This window comes from Pelophylax lessonae (genome assembly GCF_965119305.1).
Source record: "Pelophylax lessonae genome assembly, chromosome: 3".
NCBI classification, from domain to species: domain Eukaryota; kingdom Metazoa; phylum Chordata; class Amphibia; order Anura; family Ranidae; genus Pelophylax; species Pelophylax lessonae.
This window is the reverse complement of record NC_138770.1, coordinates 407138587-407152639: the sequence shown is the minus strand read 5'-3', so window position 1 is coordinate 407152639 and position 14053 is coordinate 407138587. Positions and strand designations below refer to the sequence as shown.

At 45.7% G+C, this 14053-nt stretch overlaps 1 protein-coding gene across 1 annotated transcript in view; it reads right to left on the bottom strand.

Moving 5' to 3' along the window:
- ZUP1 (zinc finger containing ubiquitin peptidase 1) overlaps positions 1 to 14053 on the bottom strand; it is a 57440-nt gene that overhangs the window by 20204 nt on the left and 23183 nt on the right. The window contains exons 5-6 of the mRNA XM_082252516.1: positions 8902 to 9090; positions 2619 to 2787 (exon numbers count right to left, since the gene is read on the bottom strand). Of these exons, the coding sequence (XP_082108642.1) occupies positions 2619 to 2787; positions 8902 to 9090 (358 nt within the window). The remainder of the gene's footprint in view (positions 1 to 2618; positions 2788 to 8901; positions 9091 to 14053) is intronic.

Genomic DNA, 14053 nt, shown 5'->3' with positions numbered 1-14053 from the left:
CTGACCGCCCCTATAAAGCCTATGTAAGGCTACACAAACATGGCCGCCCGGCTGAGGATTCCTGAGGCAAACAGAAAATGGCGCCGACATGTGGCCTGATCGATCGCCGCCAAAATGGCGGCATTTGGCGCCAAAACGCCGCGCCTTACCACACCGGACCGGCCACCACAATTCTGCCGCAAAAAAATGGCGGGTCGCCGCACAGCATGTCTAAACCCAGACTGCTTCATGCATTCACCCAGCAGAGCGGGAGAGCCCCCCCCCCCCTCGCAGCCCACACACAGACAGCAATTCCAGACAGGAATCCGACAGGGAGCTCAGCAGCCATACAGACATGCAGGGTCACACAGTCCCAGACTGACACCCCAATAGACAGGTCCCCACATAGAGTTACACTTACCAGTCCGGATGGCGTGGGGAGCCTGCTCCAGCGACCAAACCGCTGCACTGAGGACAGGGAGTGTCGCAGCCACGACGCAGTGGAACTGCGGTGCGAAACCGCAATGGCGTCCAGTGAGGTAGCCACCTCACAGATAGCATCCCTGCAGTGAACAGGGATGGGTCGTTCAATATGCCAGGGTAAAACCTAAGCTGAACGCTCGATGGCAGGCTGGGAAGCCCCTGGCCCTGAGCCCTGGGAATCCAGGGTGGCCAGTCCGAGACCCAGCTCCGCACGATCATCTTCATCAGAAGAATCTAACTAATGCTGAAAACAAACAGCTAAGTAAAAGAAAGAGAAAAAGACTCAAAATAAAATCAAAAGAGAATAAAGGCTGAGACTGAGAGCCCCAGCACAGGAACAGCCAGCCTACTTCTAAGCTAGGCATTAGAAACTGAGTTGGGAATGCAGGAAGCAGGGAGGTATTAACTGAGGGGACCACCCCCTAGGGGTGGGATATGCTAAAAGCTTTGATATTAATACATTTTGTTGCCTAGCTACTCCTGCGGAGCAAAGGTCAATAACCCCCATTAGTGATGAATATGAAGCGGCGGCGACTGTCGGAGGACGTAAGAGAAATGGCGCCGACTGGCGCCAAAAGCACACCGCACTGCGCCCTGTACAAGGATCAGGGAAAAGCCGCAATAGCCCACAGCAACAAAAAAAAAAAATGGTGGACCGCGCGGCGCACAGCCGTAGCGGTCGCCACCACACATGTCTGCACTCACATCACCCAAAGGGTAACACCGGAGCAAGAGGGGTCCCCACCACAGCAATGAATACAATTTTTAACCCCTGCAGGGATCACATCAGGGAGCCCGCACACACAGACATGGGGGGAACACACAGCCACAGACTGACACCCCAGACAGAGGTCCCCACATAGAAGGTGCTTACCGTACCGGATGGCGTGGGGAACCGTCTCAAAACGACAAACCGCTGTCCTATATGACAGGGAGTGCCATAGACGGGACGCAGGAGACCGCAGCACACAACTGCCGAAAGCGTCCAGTGAGGTAGCCACCTCACAGGCTGCATCCCTGCAGCGAGCAGGGATGGGTCGTTCATGGCGCCAGGGCGAACCGTAGCTGAACGCTCGATGGCAGGCTGGGGATCCATCTGACCCTCAGCCCTGGAGATCCAGGGCGGCCAGTCCGATACCCAGCTCCGCTTGATGTTTCTTCATCCGAAGATCCCTAACTAAGAGCTGGTAAAATAACAGCTAGTAAAGTAAAGAAAAAACACTTTGAAATAAAATCAAAAAAGGGTAGAAGGCTGAGACTGAAGCCCCAGCACAGGAAAGCCTGACTACTCCTGAGCTAGGCAAAATCAAACTGAGTTGGGAATGCTGGTGCAGGGAGGTATTGACTAGTGGGACAGCCCCTAGGGGTGTGTCTATGCTAAAAGCCTTTGTTACTAACAAGTCTTGTGCCTAGCTACTCCTGCGGAGCAAAGGTCAATACCCATTGGTGAAGACTGTGTGAGTGGGCGGCGACTGTCGGAGGACGTAAGATTTATATAATCAAGTGTGCAGTATCAGTAAGTGTCCATTCACACTACCGCGACTTGTCAGCCTGACAAGTCGCGGTCCGTCGCGTGCTACAGGAACCGTTCTAATAGGAGAGACACAAGTCGCGCCGAAGTCGCGGTGCACGCGACTTCACAGGTCGCCCCCGAAGTCGTGCCGCATTAGTGTGAACCGGCACTTAGGGTATAGGCAGATGGGCAAATGCAGCTTGCTTTCAGGTGCAGAGGAACTTCTCAGCTCATTCGGAGCTTAATTGTCACTTTTAACCACGTCCTAAACTGCATTCACCGGCTTTTGTATTTGCACCAGTAAAGGAAAAAAGAAGTATTACAGGAGTTATAAAAGTTGGGTACACACACAAGCCCTTAGGGCTCACTCACTTAAAAAAATGCACACCAAATCATTTCTGAATATTGTATTCTAACTGTGCAAGGGACATTTACATCACCTACGATGCCCTGCAGACTCCAAACTGAGCTGCTGGAGCCACCCAGACTGTAGTGAGGGATTTTTACAGACATTAAAAAAAAATAAAAAGGGGGTGGGGAGCTCCCTCATTAAATATTTAGACTTGCCTAGAGAGGATTCCAAAAAGGACAGAGTTCAGACTGAGAGTTCCACTTTAATCTTCCCATACACTAATAAACGTACTTTAAATGCAGAGATGTTAGTAGGCAATATATTTCAGATGCTCCAATCCACGCCTTGGTACCCTGTAACTTTCCCCTGAAGTGAGAGGCTCCCTGTGGATCAAATCCTTCCTTCCAGGCATTTTCGATCAAAACCTGAATCTTGGGAATACAGGGTATGTACCTGCAATCTGAAATGAATAAAAAAGCAGTTTAAAAACAAAAAAAAGGAAAAACACTTTCTACGCTGTCATATATAACTCCTAACAGGATATATCTCAACAGAACAGACTCATCCTCAAGTGATGTAATCTATACCTTTACAAAATAAACTAGTTTATCAGAAACTTTTCTTTTCTCTTTGGACCTCTAACTTACTAATTTTGTATCAGTTTTTGAAGATAGGAGGCCTGTTAATATAAAATAAGCACTTTTTTTTTGTACCTGTCCTGATTAATATTAGCAAGGAGCAGCGTGCGCTACGATATATAACTGCACCTATCCTCACCATAGACAAAATGATAGAGACTAATCACAGGTCTTATAATTACACATTCTTCCACATGTGTATGACTGCTGGAAGCATGAGAACCCTAAAAACAAGTGACAGCAAAGATGGTGGTTTTCATAAAATAGTTTAATGCCATGTGGTCATTTTAGTTGGAAATGATGCTTAGTGATGTTCTGCATTACCAGGGCATTCTGAGATTTTTTTTAAATCTCTAGTGGAAAGAGCTAGAAAACTCTCTTTATTTGGGTCTCTTACATCCTGGTGTAAATTTCCCCTCATTTCCTGTGTGGTCACCCTATGGGGACCCAAAAAAAAAAAAAGGAAGAGGAAGAGTAAGGGGTTGTTCAAGGATGAACGGCTAGTTTTAGGATTGCATATAGAATTAAAATGTGATAACAATACATAATTTTTATTACAGAATAATATAAAAGATAAAAACTCATATAGCTAACAATTTCAAAGTGATATCACCATACATAGATCTTTATACAAGACCACATGTGGAGAGAACTATGTATACTGACAGAGGTTCTAGGTTTTCTTCCTTCTACCCATTCTCCCTGTTGGATTAAAAATTGATTTTTTGTAAAATCTTACCGTAAAATCCTTTTCTCTTAGCTCATTGACAGACGTAGTCCTCGGTGATACAGCACCTTCGGGTTATGTTGCCTCCACAGGAGTAGGACTAGACAGGAAATAAAATGCTCTGGCCACACCCTAGGGGCAGTCCCAGAGGGTATATCCTCTCTCTCTCTGCCTCAGCAAATCAGTTATGTCACAAAAGCAGTGTTTAGAGAATTTAACCCAACCCAACTCAAAAAATAGAGGGGCGGGTACTACGTCTGTCAATGAGCTAAGAGAAAAGGATTTTACGGTAAGATTTTACAAAAAATCCATTTTTCTCTATCGCTCATTGACAGACGTAGTCCTCGGTGATACAGCACCTTCGGGAAGTCCCAGAGCAGTATCACAAATGAGGGGTGGGAAAATGGAAATCAAATCCAAATCTAGAAGGCCCAACCGGTGCCAACTAGAAGTTTACAATGCTCATCCTTAATGATGAGACTCAACAAAAAAAAATTTTCAACAGAAAAAAACCCTCGAGGTAGACCACCGGTCTCCTCAAATTGCGGCCTGCAGCACTTTGCGGCCAAAAGAGGCATTCGCCGATGCCATCACATCAATTTTATAAAATTTTGTAAAGGTATGTACCGACGACCAGGTGGCCGCCTTACATACCTGGACCACTGACGCCTGATGGCGAAAGGCCCAGGAAGTACTGAGCGCTCGAGTGGAGTGCGCCCTAACAGGGAACGGAGGACTCTGACCCTTAATAGAATAAGCCTGTACCACCGTCTGTCTAATCCATTTGGCAATAGTCGCGGCAGATGCAGGCAACCCCTTTCTGGGGCCATCCGTGATCACAAAAAGTGAATCCGTCTTACGGAATGATTCCGTAGCTTTCAGGTATACCCTGATTGCCCGAACCACATCCAAGGAATGCAACGCATGTTCCCGATGATGATTGGGCTGAGGACACAAGGAAGGTAGTACAATATCTTCATTCAGATGAAAATCTGAAACCACCTTAGGAAGAAAGGATGGCTTAGGATGAAGTACTACCTTATCCCTATGAATCACTAGGTATGGGGACTGGCATGATAATGCAGCCAGTTCTGACACCCTGCGAGCAGAAGTGATAGCCACCAAGAAGGCCACTTTCTGGGATAAAGTAAGCAAGGGAATCTCCCTGATGTTTTCAAAGGGAGGTTTCTGTAGAACCGACAAAACTAAATTAAGATCCCAGGGCGGTAAGGGCGCACGGACTGGTGGAGCCAGGTGACGCACCCCCTGGATGAAATTTCGCACCAAGGACTTGGTAGCTAAAGGTTTCTGAAAGAAGATTGCTAATGCTGAAACTTGACCCTTGATGGTGCTCAAGGCTAGTTTCTGCTCAACCCCTTTTTGCAAAAAGGCCAATATTCGAGTCACCGAATAGGTACGTGGAGGAAATCCTAAAGATTCGCACCACGCAATATAAGTCTTCCATGTGTGATAATAGACCTTGCTGGAAGTCGCTTTCCTTGCTTTAATAAGGGTAGGAATGACTGAAGCTGAAAACCCTCTGTCCTTCAGTACTTGGGTCTCAATGGCCAGGCCATTAAAATCAGCGACTGTAAAGCACGATGGTAGATTGGTCCTTGAGACCACAGACACTCCCTGAGACGAAGTTCCCACGGAACGTCTGCGACTAGCATGTCCAAGTTGGCCAGGCCGGCTTGACGAGGCCAGCCTAGAATTTCTAGGACCACTGGCGCTGACTGGATCTGAACCAGGCGTCCCTAGAGCTATCTGGCCCCGACCATCCGAGAAAGTCTGGTCGTTTTCTGTTCCCACACATTTATCAGATACCCGATTCCTATCAGGAACGGTGATCTTTTCTGGTTGAACCTCAGGGACCGAAGTCACCCGGCTAGAGGCTTCTTGGTCTGTCTGGTCAACCAGATCCGATTCCTGTGGGGAATAGAGACTAATCTTAGGAAAAGGTAAAGGAAAAGATCTATTTAGGGAACAGTGACTACCGCTCCCTGTAGTACTTAAATGTTGGAAGGGAAGAATCGCACCGGTAGTAGTAGTCGATGCTCGATCTAATGTCCTGAATACCGGTGAAAACGTCCCCCCACCCTCAACCCGGGTGGGGGTGCACCTTCAGGCTGTGTAATCCTTTGCTTCGGGTTTGGCTGAGTCGGTCCTCTGTTTGTCCGACCAGCCTTTCTTGAACCCTCCTGGAGGAGTCTTGCCTTTCCCGCTTGTTCCAGCCGGGCGAATGAACCCTTTATGGGCGGTAAAGAAAGGTCCTCGCTTGTTGCGAGGTCCCTTAGCTTTAGCAGCCTGTGGCAAGAAAGTGCTCTTGCCCCCAGTGGCGTCCTTAATAATTTCATCTAGGGTGGCCCCAAATAGGCGATTCCCCTGAAAGGGGAGATTCGTCAAGGTCTTTTTGGAACCTAGGTCAGCTGACCAGCATTTTAACCACAGCACACGTCTGAGGATTACCGCTGACATAGATGCATGCCCTAATAGGGGGGTAGCATCCAAGGCTGCGTCACAGACAAACTGTAGCCCTTGTATAATCTGTTCCATCAAATCAGAGGTTCCCTGGGGGATATCTTTTCCCCTTAGGTCTTGGCGTACCAATCTCGCCCATTCCGTTAGTGTCTGGGAAACTAGACCAATAACAATTACTGGTCTAAATGCTGACCCTATCAGGGAGAAGATAGTGCGGGACTCCGCTTCCATCTTTCGATCCACCGGATCCTTAAAGGACGAAGTGTCCTCCACTGGGATAACCGTGGCTTTATTCAGCCTGGAAATAGGTGAATCCACCACTGGTGGTACCGTCCATTTCTTAATGATGGATTCCTCAAGCGGATAGCGTCTAGCAATACGCTTGGAAATAGTAAAGGTACGCTTAGAATGCTCCCATTCTCCTTTAATTTTATTACCAAAACACTTGGGTACAGGAAAAACCTTCACCGTTTTAATGGGCTTGTTAGTACTAAAGGGAATCTCTGTTTCAGTTGCCTCTGCCGGTGAAACCTCAAGTCTTAAGGTTTCCCGCACCGCCACAACTAGTGCGTCCACCAATGCTTCTTCCTGAATTATAGCGGGAGAAAGAACGTCCTCCTCACTGTCTGAGGGAGCTTTACCTGAGATAACAGCCCTTGCAGAGGGACCTGCAGCTGCAGTGACCATCTCTGAATCTGAGTCAGAGGTGTCAGATAATATAGGGGTAGGCGGGGGTCGCTTTCTTGACCCCCGTCCCTGACAGGCTGCCTCCACCCGAGCCACCAAAGACTCCAAAACTGCTGTAAATGCATCCATACTCTGTGCACCGGCGGGTCCCATGGCCCCCTCGAGGGAAACAGGTGGGGGTATTTGTGTGGCAGGGTCCATGATTATTCCAGTAATTTCCCGGAAAATACAATTCAAATTTAAATAAAAAACTTTTTTTTTTTTTTTTTTCTTCAGACCCCCAGCGCCACAAAAGCCCCTCAGTGTTACCTGCTAGGGATCCCTATCGATCGAGAGAGAGAGAGAGATATAGACCCCCAGGCTCACCACTTGATGCTCAGAGTTCACTGCAACAGGTTACAGCCCTGTGTTCACAAACAGGAAGTCTTTTGGCTGGCTGCCCAGGACGAAAGGAGGTGGCTCCGCCCCTCTGCACGCCTTCCGGCGCCTCCCCTAGCTCCACGAGGTGTTTGGATCACCTCAAACATGGCCGCCCCCATGCTGGAGACACGAGGCTACGCCAAAATGGCGGCCTCGTGCGATCTAGCAAACAATGGCGGCGGTTAGTACCGAATAGCGGCGTGACTGCAGAGCATCACAACACCTTCTCTACATGGGGATTTAGCCTGGTCGGCGGTACCGGCCCTGGCGGACCGCATGGCCGTTCGGAAGGCCTGCTATCGCTGGAGACTTGACTAGGAAAGCAGTCTACATGTCCGTGGCTACTGACTGGTAGGATACTTATATTATCACAGTAAGATACCCATACTGCCACTAATTACAATCTTTTTTAACATGTTTACAATTAGATTGTCAGCTCCCAAACCAAGCCTCCTGGCTTTTTGCACATAAAATCACACTCAAAGTAGGGGGATCTGTGCCATGTTATAGGATAGAGGGGAACTCATCCTTACCATACAGAGAGGGGCCCGCGTTCACCACAAGACCCGTCAGGGGAAAAGGGGGAACATGCTACTCACCATACCGGAACCAGGCGGGCACCAACTCCTGACAGTACCCCTTTCCACCGGGGCGGGAGGGCTGTCGACCAATACGGACGCCGTGACTCATGGTCCTTGGAGTTTCAGCGAGACGTTTAACTCGCAAGGTCAGTCCCTCCAGTGGGACTATGTCGCGGCCGACCCAGCGCGGAGCTATGGCCTGCACGCGCTCGTAGGCTGAACTGGGGTGACCACCGGATCTCAACATCCAGCCCGTCGCCCAGTTCAGCTTTCTTGCTTGAAGATCTCACAGGAACACTGAAGAAAAAAGCTGTCTAAAAAAATCTTTTTAAGAAAAAAATCCTGCCAGGACCGAAGATCCCAGCAAGGTATCTAGGTCCTTACTCCTGACTAGACAGAAAAAAACTGATTTGCTGAGGCAGAGAGAGAGAGGATATACCCTCTGGGACTGCCCCTAGGGTGTGGCCAGAGCATTTTATTTCCTGTCTAGTCCTACTCCTGTGGAGGCAACATAACCCGAAGGTGCTGTATCACCGAGGACTACGTCTGTCAATGAGCGATAGAGAAATATTACTTTTAAATTTACAGAGAATGCAAAAGTTGGTGCTGGGACAAGCAATGGTGGGTAGGAAAACCCAAAACGCTTAGCTGAGCAGGATCAGAGATGCCAGTTGTGGCAAGGAGGCCTTGCTGGTGGAGAATTTAAGAGACGAGAGGTCAATGACCGATTTCCCAGGCTCCATGTAGAACTACATTTTTTTGGATGGAGTAACTTAAAAGAGCAGCTTCAGCCAGGTTTCCAAAAACAAAGTCAGCAGCTACAAAAACTGTAGCTGCTGACTTTTAATAAGCAGTCACTATTGGTGAGGCGTCAATCACAAAGACTAATAGTCAGCTGCAGAGAGGGGGGGGGGGGGGGTTCATGCGCCATTTTTATAGTTGAAGTCTGAAAGCCCACATATTTTCTCATAAAAGGAATCCTTTAGTAATGGGTAGAGGAGAGAATAGCAAGGATGTAATGTATATTCTATGTAATATACCTTGTAAACAGTTTTTATAGGATTCACTCATCAATAAGGAAGAAAGAAGCATTTGAACGTTCCGGAAACCGCAGCCCCATCCTTTGTCTCCTGCAGCATTACCAAAGTGGTCCAATGAAGAGCAGAGCCAGACACGATTGACCTCAGGAGCAGCATTGTTATAATATCGACGAAGAGCTTCCAGAACCCCTTTTAAAAAAAAAAAAAAAAAAAAAAAAAAAGAAGTAGAAGCAATAGTTTATCAAATAAGTACCAATACTTCAGATTATAGGATTTGACCATAAGAATAGGGTTTGTATTGATAAATGCAGGTATTTTTGTTTTGGAAATCCTAATTGTATCCTACAAAACAATATAAAACAGATAACATATTGCACAGCAGCTCTCTCATTCGATAATGACCACTTTAAAATAACCTGTTTGTTTGGAGAGGATTCAAATGTAAAACAGGTTAAGACAAGGATGATATACTCAAAAGGTTCCTTCAAGAACCTATAGCCAGAATTCTTTTTTTTGGTTTTAGACAGAGTAAGAAAAGTTTAAAGTGTTTTTACAGCCAACCATTTATTATCAATTAACTGTGTTTACTCTTTTTAACCACTTGCCTACAGTGCACTTTCACCCCCTTCCTGCCCAGACTGATTTTCAGCTTTCAGCGCTCTCACACTTTGAATGACAATTACTCAGTCATGCAACACTGTACCCATAAAAAATTTGTGTCCTTTTTTTCACACAAATAGAGTTTTCTTTTGATGGTATTTAATCACTACTGGGTTTTTTATTTTTTGTGCTATAAATAAAAAAAGACTGAAAATATTGTGAAAAAACGCATTTTTCTTTGTTTCTGTCATAAAATTTAGCAAATGAGTAATTTTTCTTCACAAATTTTGGCCAAAATTTATACTGCTACTTATCTTTGGTAAAAATAACCCAAATAAGTGTATATTATTTGGTCTTTGTGAAAGTTATAGAGTCCACAAGTTATGGTGCTATTCATTGAAAGTTGATCACACTTGACCACACCTGATGTACTGAAGGCCTATCTCATTTCTTGAGACACTAAAAAGTCAGGAAAGTACAAATACTCCCCAAATGACCCCTTTTTGGAAAGTAGACATTCCAAGGTATTGAATAAGGGGCATGGTGAGTTTTTTGAAGTTGTAATTTTTTCCCACAACTCTTTGCAAAATGAAGATTTTTTTTTTTTTTTTTTTTTTACAAATTGACGTATTAACAGGTTATTTCTCTCACACAGCATATGTATACTTGCAACTACACCCCAAAACACATTCTACTACTCCTCCTATGTATGGCGATACCACATTTGTGAGACTTTTTCACAGCCTGGCCACATACAGAGGCCTAACATCCAAGTAGCAGCGTCCGGCATTCTAGGAGCACAAATTACACATATAATTTCCTGACAACCTACCGCACTTTTGAAGGCCCTGGAGCACCAGGACAATGGAAACCCCCATAAAATGACCCCATTTTGGAAAGCAAACAGCCCACCGTATAATTTTTGAGGCATAATGAGTCTTTTGAATATGTCATTTTTTTCCACAAGTTTTTGGAAAATGTGAAAAGAAAAATGAAAACACATTTTTTTTTTTTACACAAAGCTGTCCATTTATGCAATATTTCTAACACATAGCATGTACATAGCAAAAATTGCACCCCAAAATACATTCTGCTATTCCTCCTGAGTATGGCGATACCACATATGTAACACTTTTACACAGCCTAGCCACATACAGAGGCCTAACATCCAAGTAGCACTTTTCACAGTTGTCCATTTATCCACTTTAAGACTGGGCCTATTTTTGACACTTGGTGTTTACAAGCTAAAATCGTTTTTTTTTTTTTGCTAGAAAACTACTTAGAACCCCCAAACATTATTATATTTTTTTTTTAGCAGAGACCCTAGAGAATAAAATGGAGATCGTTGCAATATTTTTTTATCACACCATATTTGCGCAGCAGTCTTCCAAATGCAATTTTTTTGAAAAAAAATTCACTTTTTTTTAACTAAAAAATAAGAAAACAGTAAATTTAGCCCAATTTTTTTCCATAATGTGAAAGATAATGTTACGCCGAGTAATTAGATACCCAACATGTCATGCTTCAAAATTGCGCATGCTCACAGAATGGCGCCAAACATTGGTACTTAAAAATCCCCATAGGCAACATTTTAAAAATTTCTGCAGGTTACCAGCTTAGAGTTACAGAGGAGGTCTAGGGCTCAAATTATTGCTCTCACTCTAACGATCGCGGCGATACCTCACATGTATGGTTTGAACACCGTTTACATATGTGGGCGGGACTTGCGTATGCGTTTGCTTCTGCGCGTGAGCTAACGGGACAGGGCGCTTTAATTTTTTTTTTTTTTTTTCCCTATTTATTTTATTTATTATTTTTTTATTTTTACACAGTTTAAAAAAAAAAAATGTTTTGATCATTTTTATTCCTATTACAAGGAATGTAAACATCTCTTGTAATAGAAATAGACATGACAGGTCCTCTTTATTGTGAGATCTGGGGTCAAAAAGACCTCAAACCTCACAACTACACTAAAAAAGAAAAAAAAAAAAAATTGTTGAAAAAGAAAAAAAAAAAAAAAAAAAAAAGCGGCCCTTTAAACCGGTTGCTAGGCAACGACTTTTGACGTAGCTCCAGTCCTCCAAGAGTCGAGTGAGGGCCATCTTGCCCTCACTCGACTTCCTGTCTCTGAGGATCCGGGACCGCATAGTTTTCCCCGCTGCCGGCGGGTCCGGTAAGCTGGGAAAACATCTGGGACACGGCGGGAGGGGGGCACCTCTTCCCCTGCACCGTAATGGTAATTCCGCAGCGAATCCGCCACGGGGACCGCCCTTATCTGAAAGCCGACTGCCCGCCGTTTAAAAAAAATACCGGGGTTATGGCAGCTATCTATATATTTTAATGGCCGACGCATATAGTCGTTAGGCGGTCGGTAAGTGGTTGCATGTATATGGCAAACAGGTGACGATGACTGATGGGGTGACAGGTGACGATGACTGATGGGGTGACAGGTGACGATCACTGATGGGGTGACAGGTGACTATGATTGTCACCGATGGGTGACAGGTGACGGGCGATGGTGCACGGCGGTACTGATGGCAGTCTCTGGCGACCGGTGAAATTTAGGCTGCGTTTACATGTGAGCGTAGCGATCGCGGGCAGAATCACTGTGATTCTGCCCGCGATCCAGAAATCATTGCAAATCGCGGGACGCCTGTGCGTTGCCCATGATTTGCAATAGCACCCCAAACGCTGTGCGATGTTGCTGCGATTTCCGCCTGCCGAATCGAGGTAACATCACGCAAACAACGCATGATGCCCCAAAGAAGCTCTTGTACCTTTTTTGGGCGTCATGCGATGTTTGCGCGCGATGTTACCTTGACTCGGCAGGCGGAAATCGCGGCATCGCACAGCGTTTGGGGTGCTATTGCAAATCACGGGCAACGCACAGGCGTCCCGCAATTTGCAATGATTTCCGGATCGCGGGCAGAATCGCGGTGATTCTGCCCGCGATCGCTACGCTCACATGTGAACGTAGCCTTATGGGTGTCAATTTCTGGGCACTGATGAGGTGACTGTTGGGTGACAGGTGCAATTGGGGGGGGGGGGGGGGGCTGAGGACTGTGTGGGGACATTTATTTGTGTGATTTTACTTTGTGACAGGTGTACAGAGCAGTAACTCACTGTTTCTAGCTCTGCTCTCCTCACACTGGAAACTGTATGAGGGGAGAAGAGCTAGTAACACTGAGTTACTGCACTTTGTTTACATTTTGTGATCGGCTGTGAATGGATTCACAGCCGATCACATAGTAAACAGTCACTATCAGTGACTGTTTACTACTGCCGGTGACTAGCTGTGTTCCTACGGAACACAGCGCCACCGACATGACCGCGCTGCGCGCTCCCGATCGCACGGTCATCTTCCGGGCTCCTGTATTGTGATCGGCTGTGTCATTGGAACACAGCCGATCGCGTGGGAAACAGCCATGCCCATTGGCTGTTTCCCCCCCTGCCGGTGACGGGGGTGTCCCGGGGACACGCCGACACCGGCAGTGCAGGGCGGCGCGCACACGATCGCGCGCGTGCCCTGCTGAATGGGATCACGTCATATGATGTCTTCCCAGAACAATGGCCCCACCGTCCCGCCGTCAATTGACGGCGGGCGGGCGGCAAGTGGTTAAATCATAATGACATCAGAAACTACCCAAATGACCCTGATCAAAAGTTTACATACCCTGGTGATTTTGGCCTGATAACATGCACACAAGTTGACACAAAGGGGTTTAAATGGTTATTAAAAAAGGTAACCATCCTCACCTGTGATTTGTTTGCTTGTAATTAGTGGGTGGGTGTGTATAAAAGGGAACGTCTGAGGAAGTCACGTGACTGTGATGATACGCGTTGGGACATAGGAGATAGGTGAAACCGGAAGTGCGGCCCAGCTTTTCTGTCTTTGGAGGATACTATCGTAATCATGCCAAAAATTCATATACTAAAATGGGAGTTACTACATTTACTTAATAAAAAAACATATTACAATATTACACTGTATGGAGCCTTCTGTCCCCACATATTGATCTGCCTGAACTGGAGACAACAGGATCTCCCTACCATATCCAGGAGTCACCCCAGCATCACTAATGGATTTATTACATGCGGTTACCTTACAGCAGTAAGGTAAGGGTCTAGTGCACCCGGAAGAGTGATCCTATTCCTTGTTTAACTATCTGGTGTTGGAGCCTATTTTTATACCACTGAGTGTTCACCACTATTTGTTTGCACTTTACTACACCAATGACAAATTAATTTCTCTGAAAAGATTTTTAACTATTCATTTTTCAGCATTCACAGATTGTGTACTACTGTTTTATTACACATTCTTCATGCACATTCATTTTTTCTTATTTATTACTGAAAAGTATTTATTGGCCTATTGGATTTATTTATATTAAAAGATTTTTTCACAATTATAGTGCACATTCCATTTTTTGCACCTACTACGATTGTGAGTCACGCACTGTCTATATATATTGTTGATTATTTAGTTTTATTACTGAAAGGAATTGACTACGGAAAGGAATATTACGTTATTGGATTTATTTATTCTCATCAC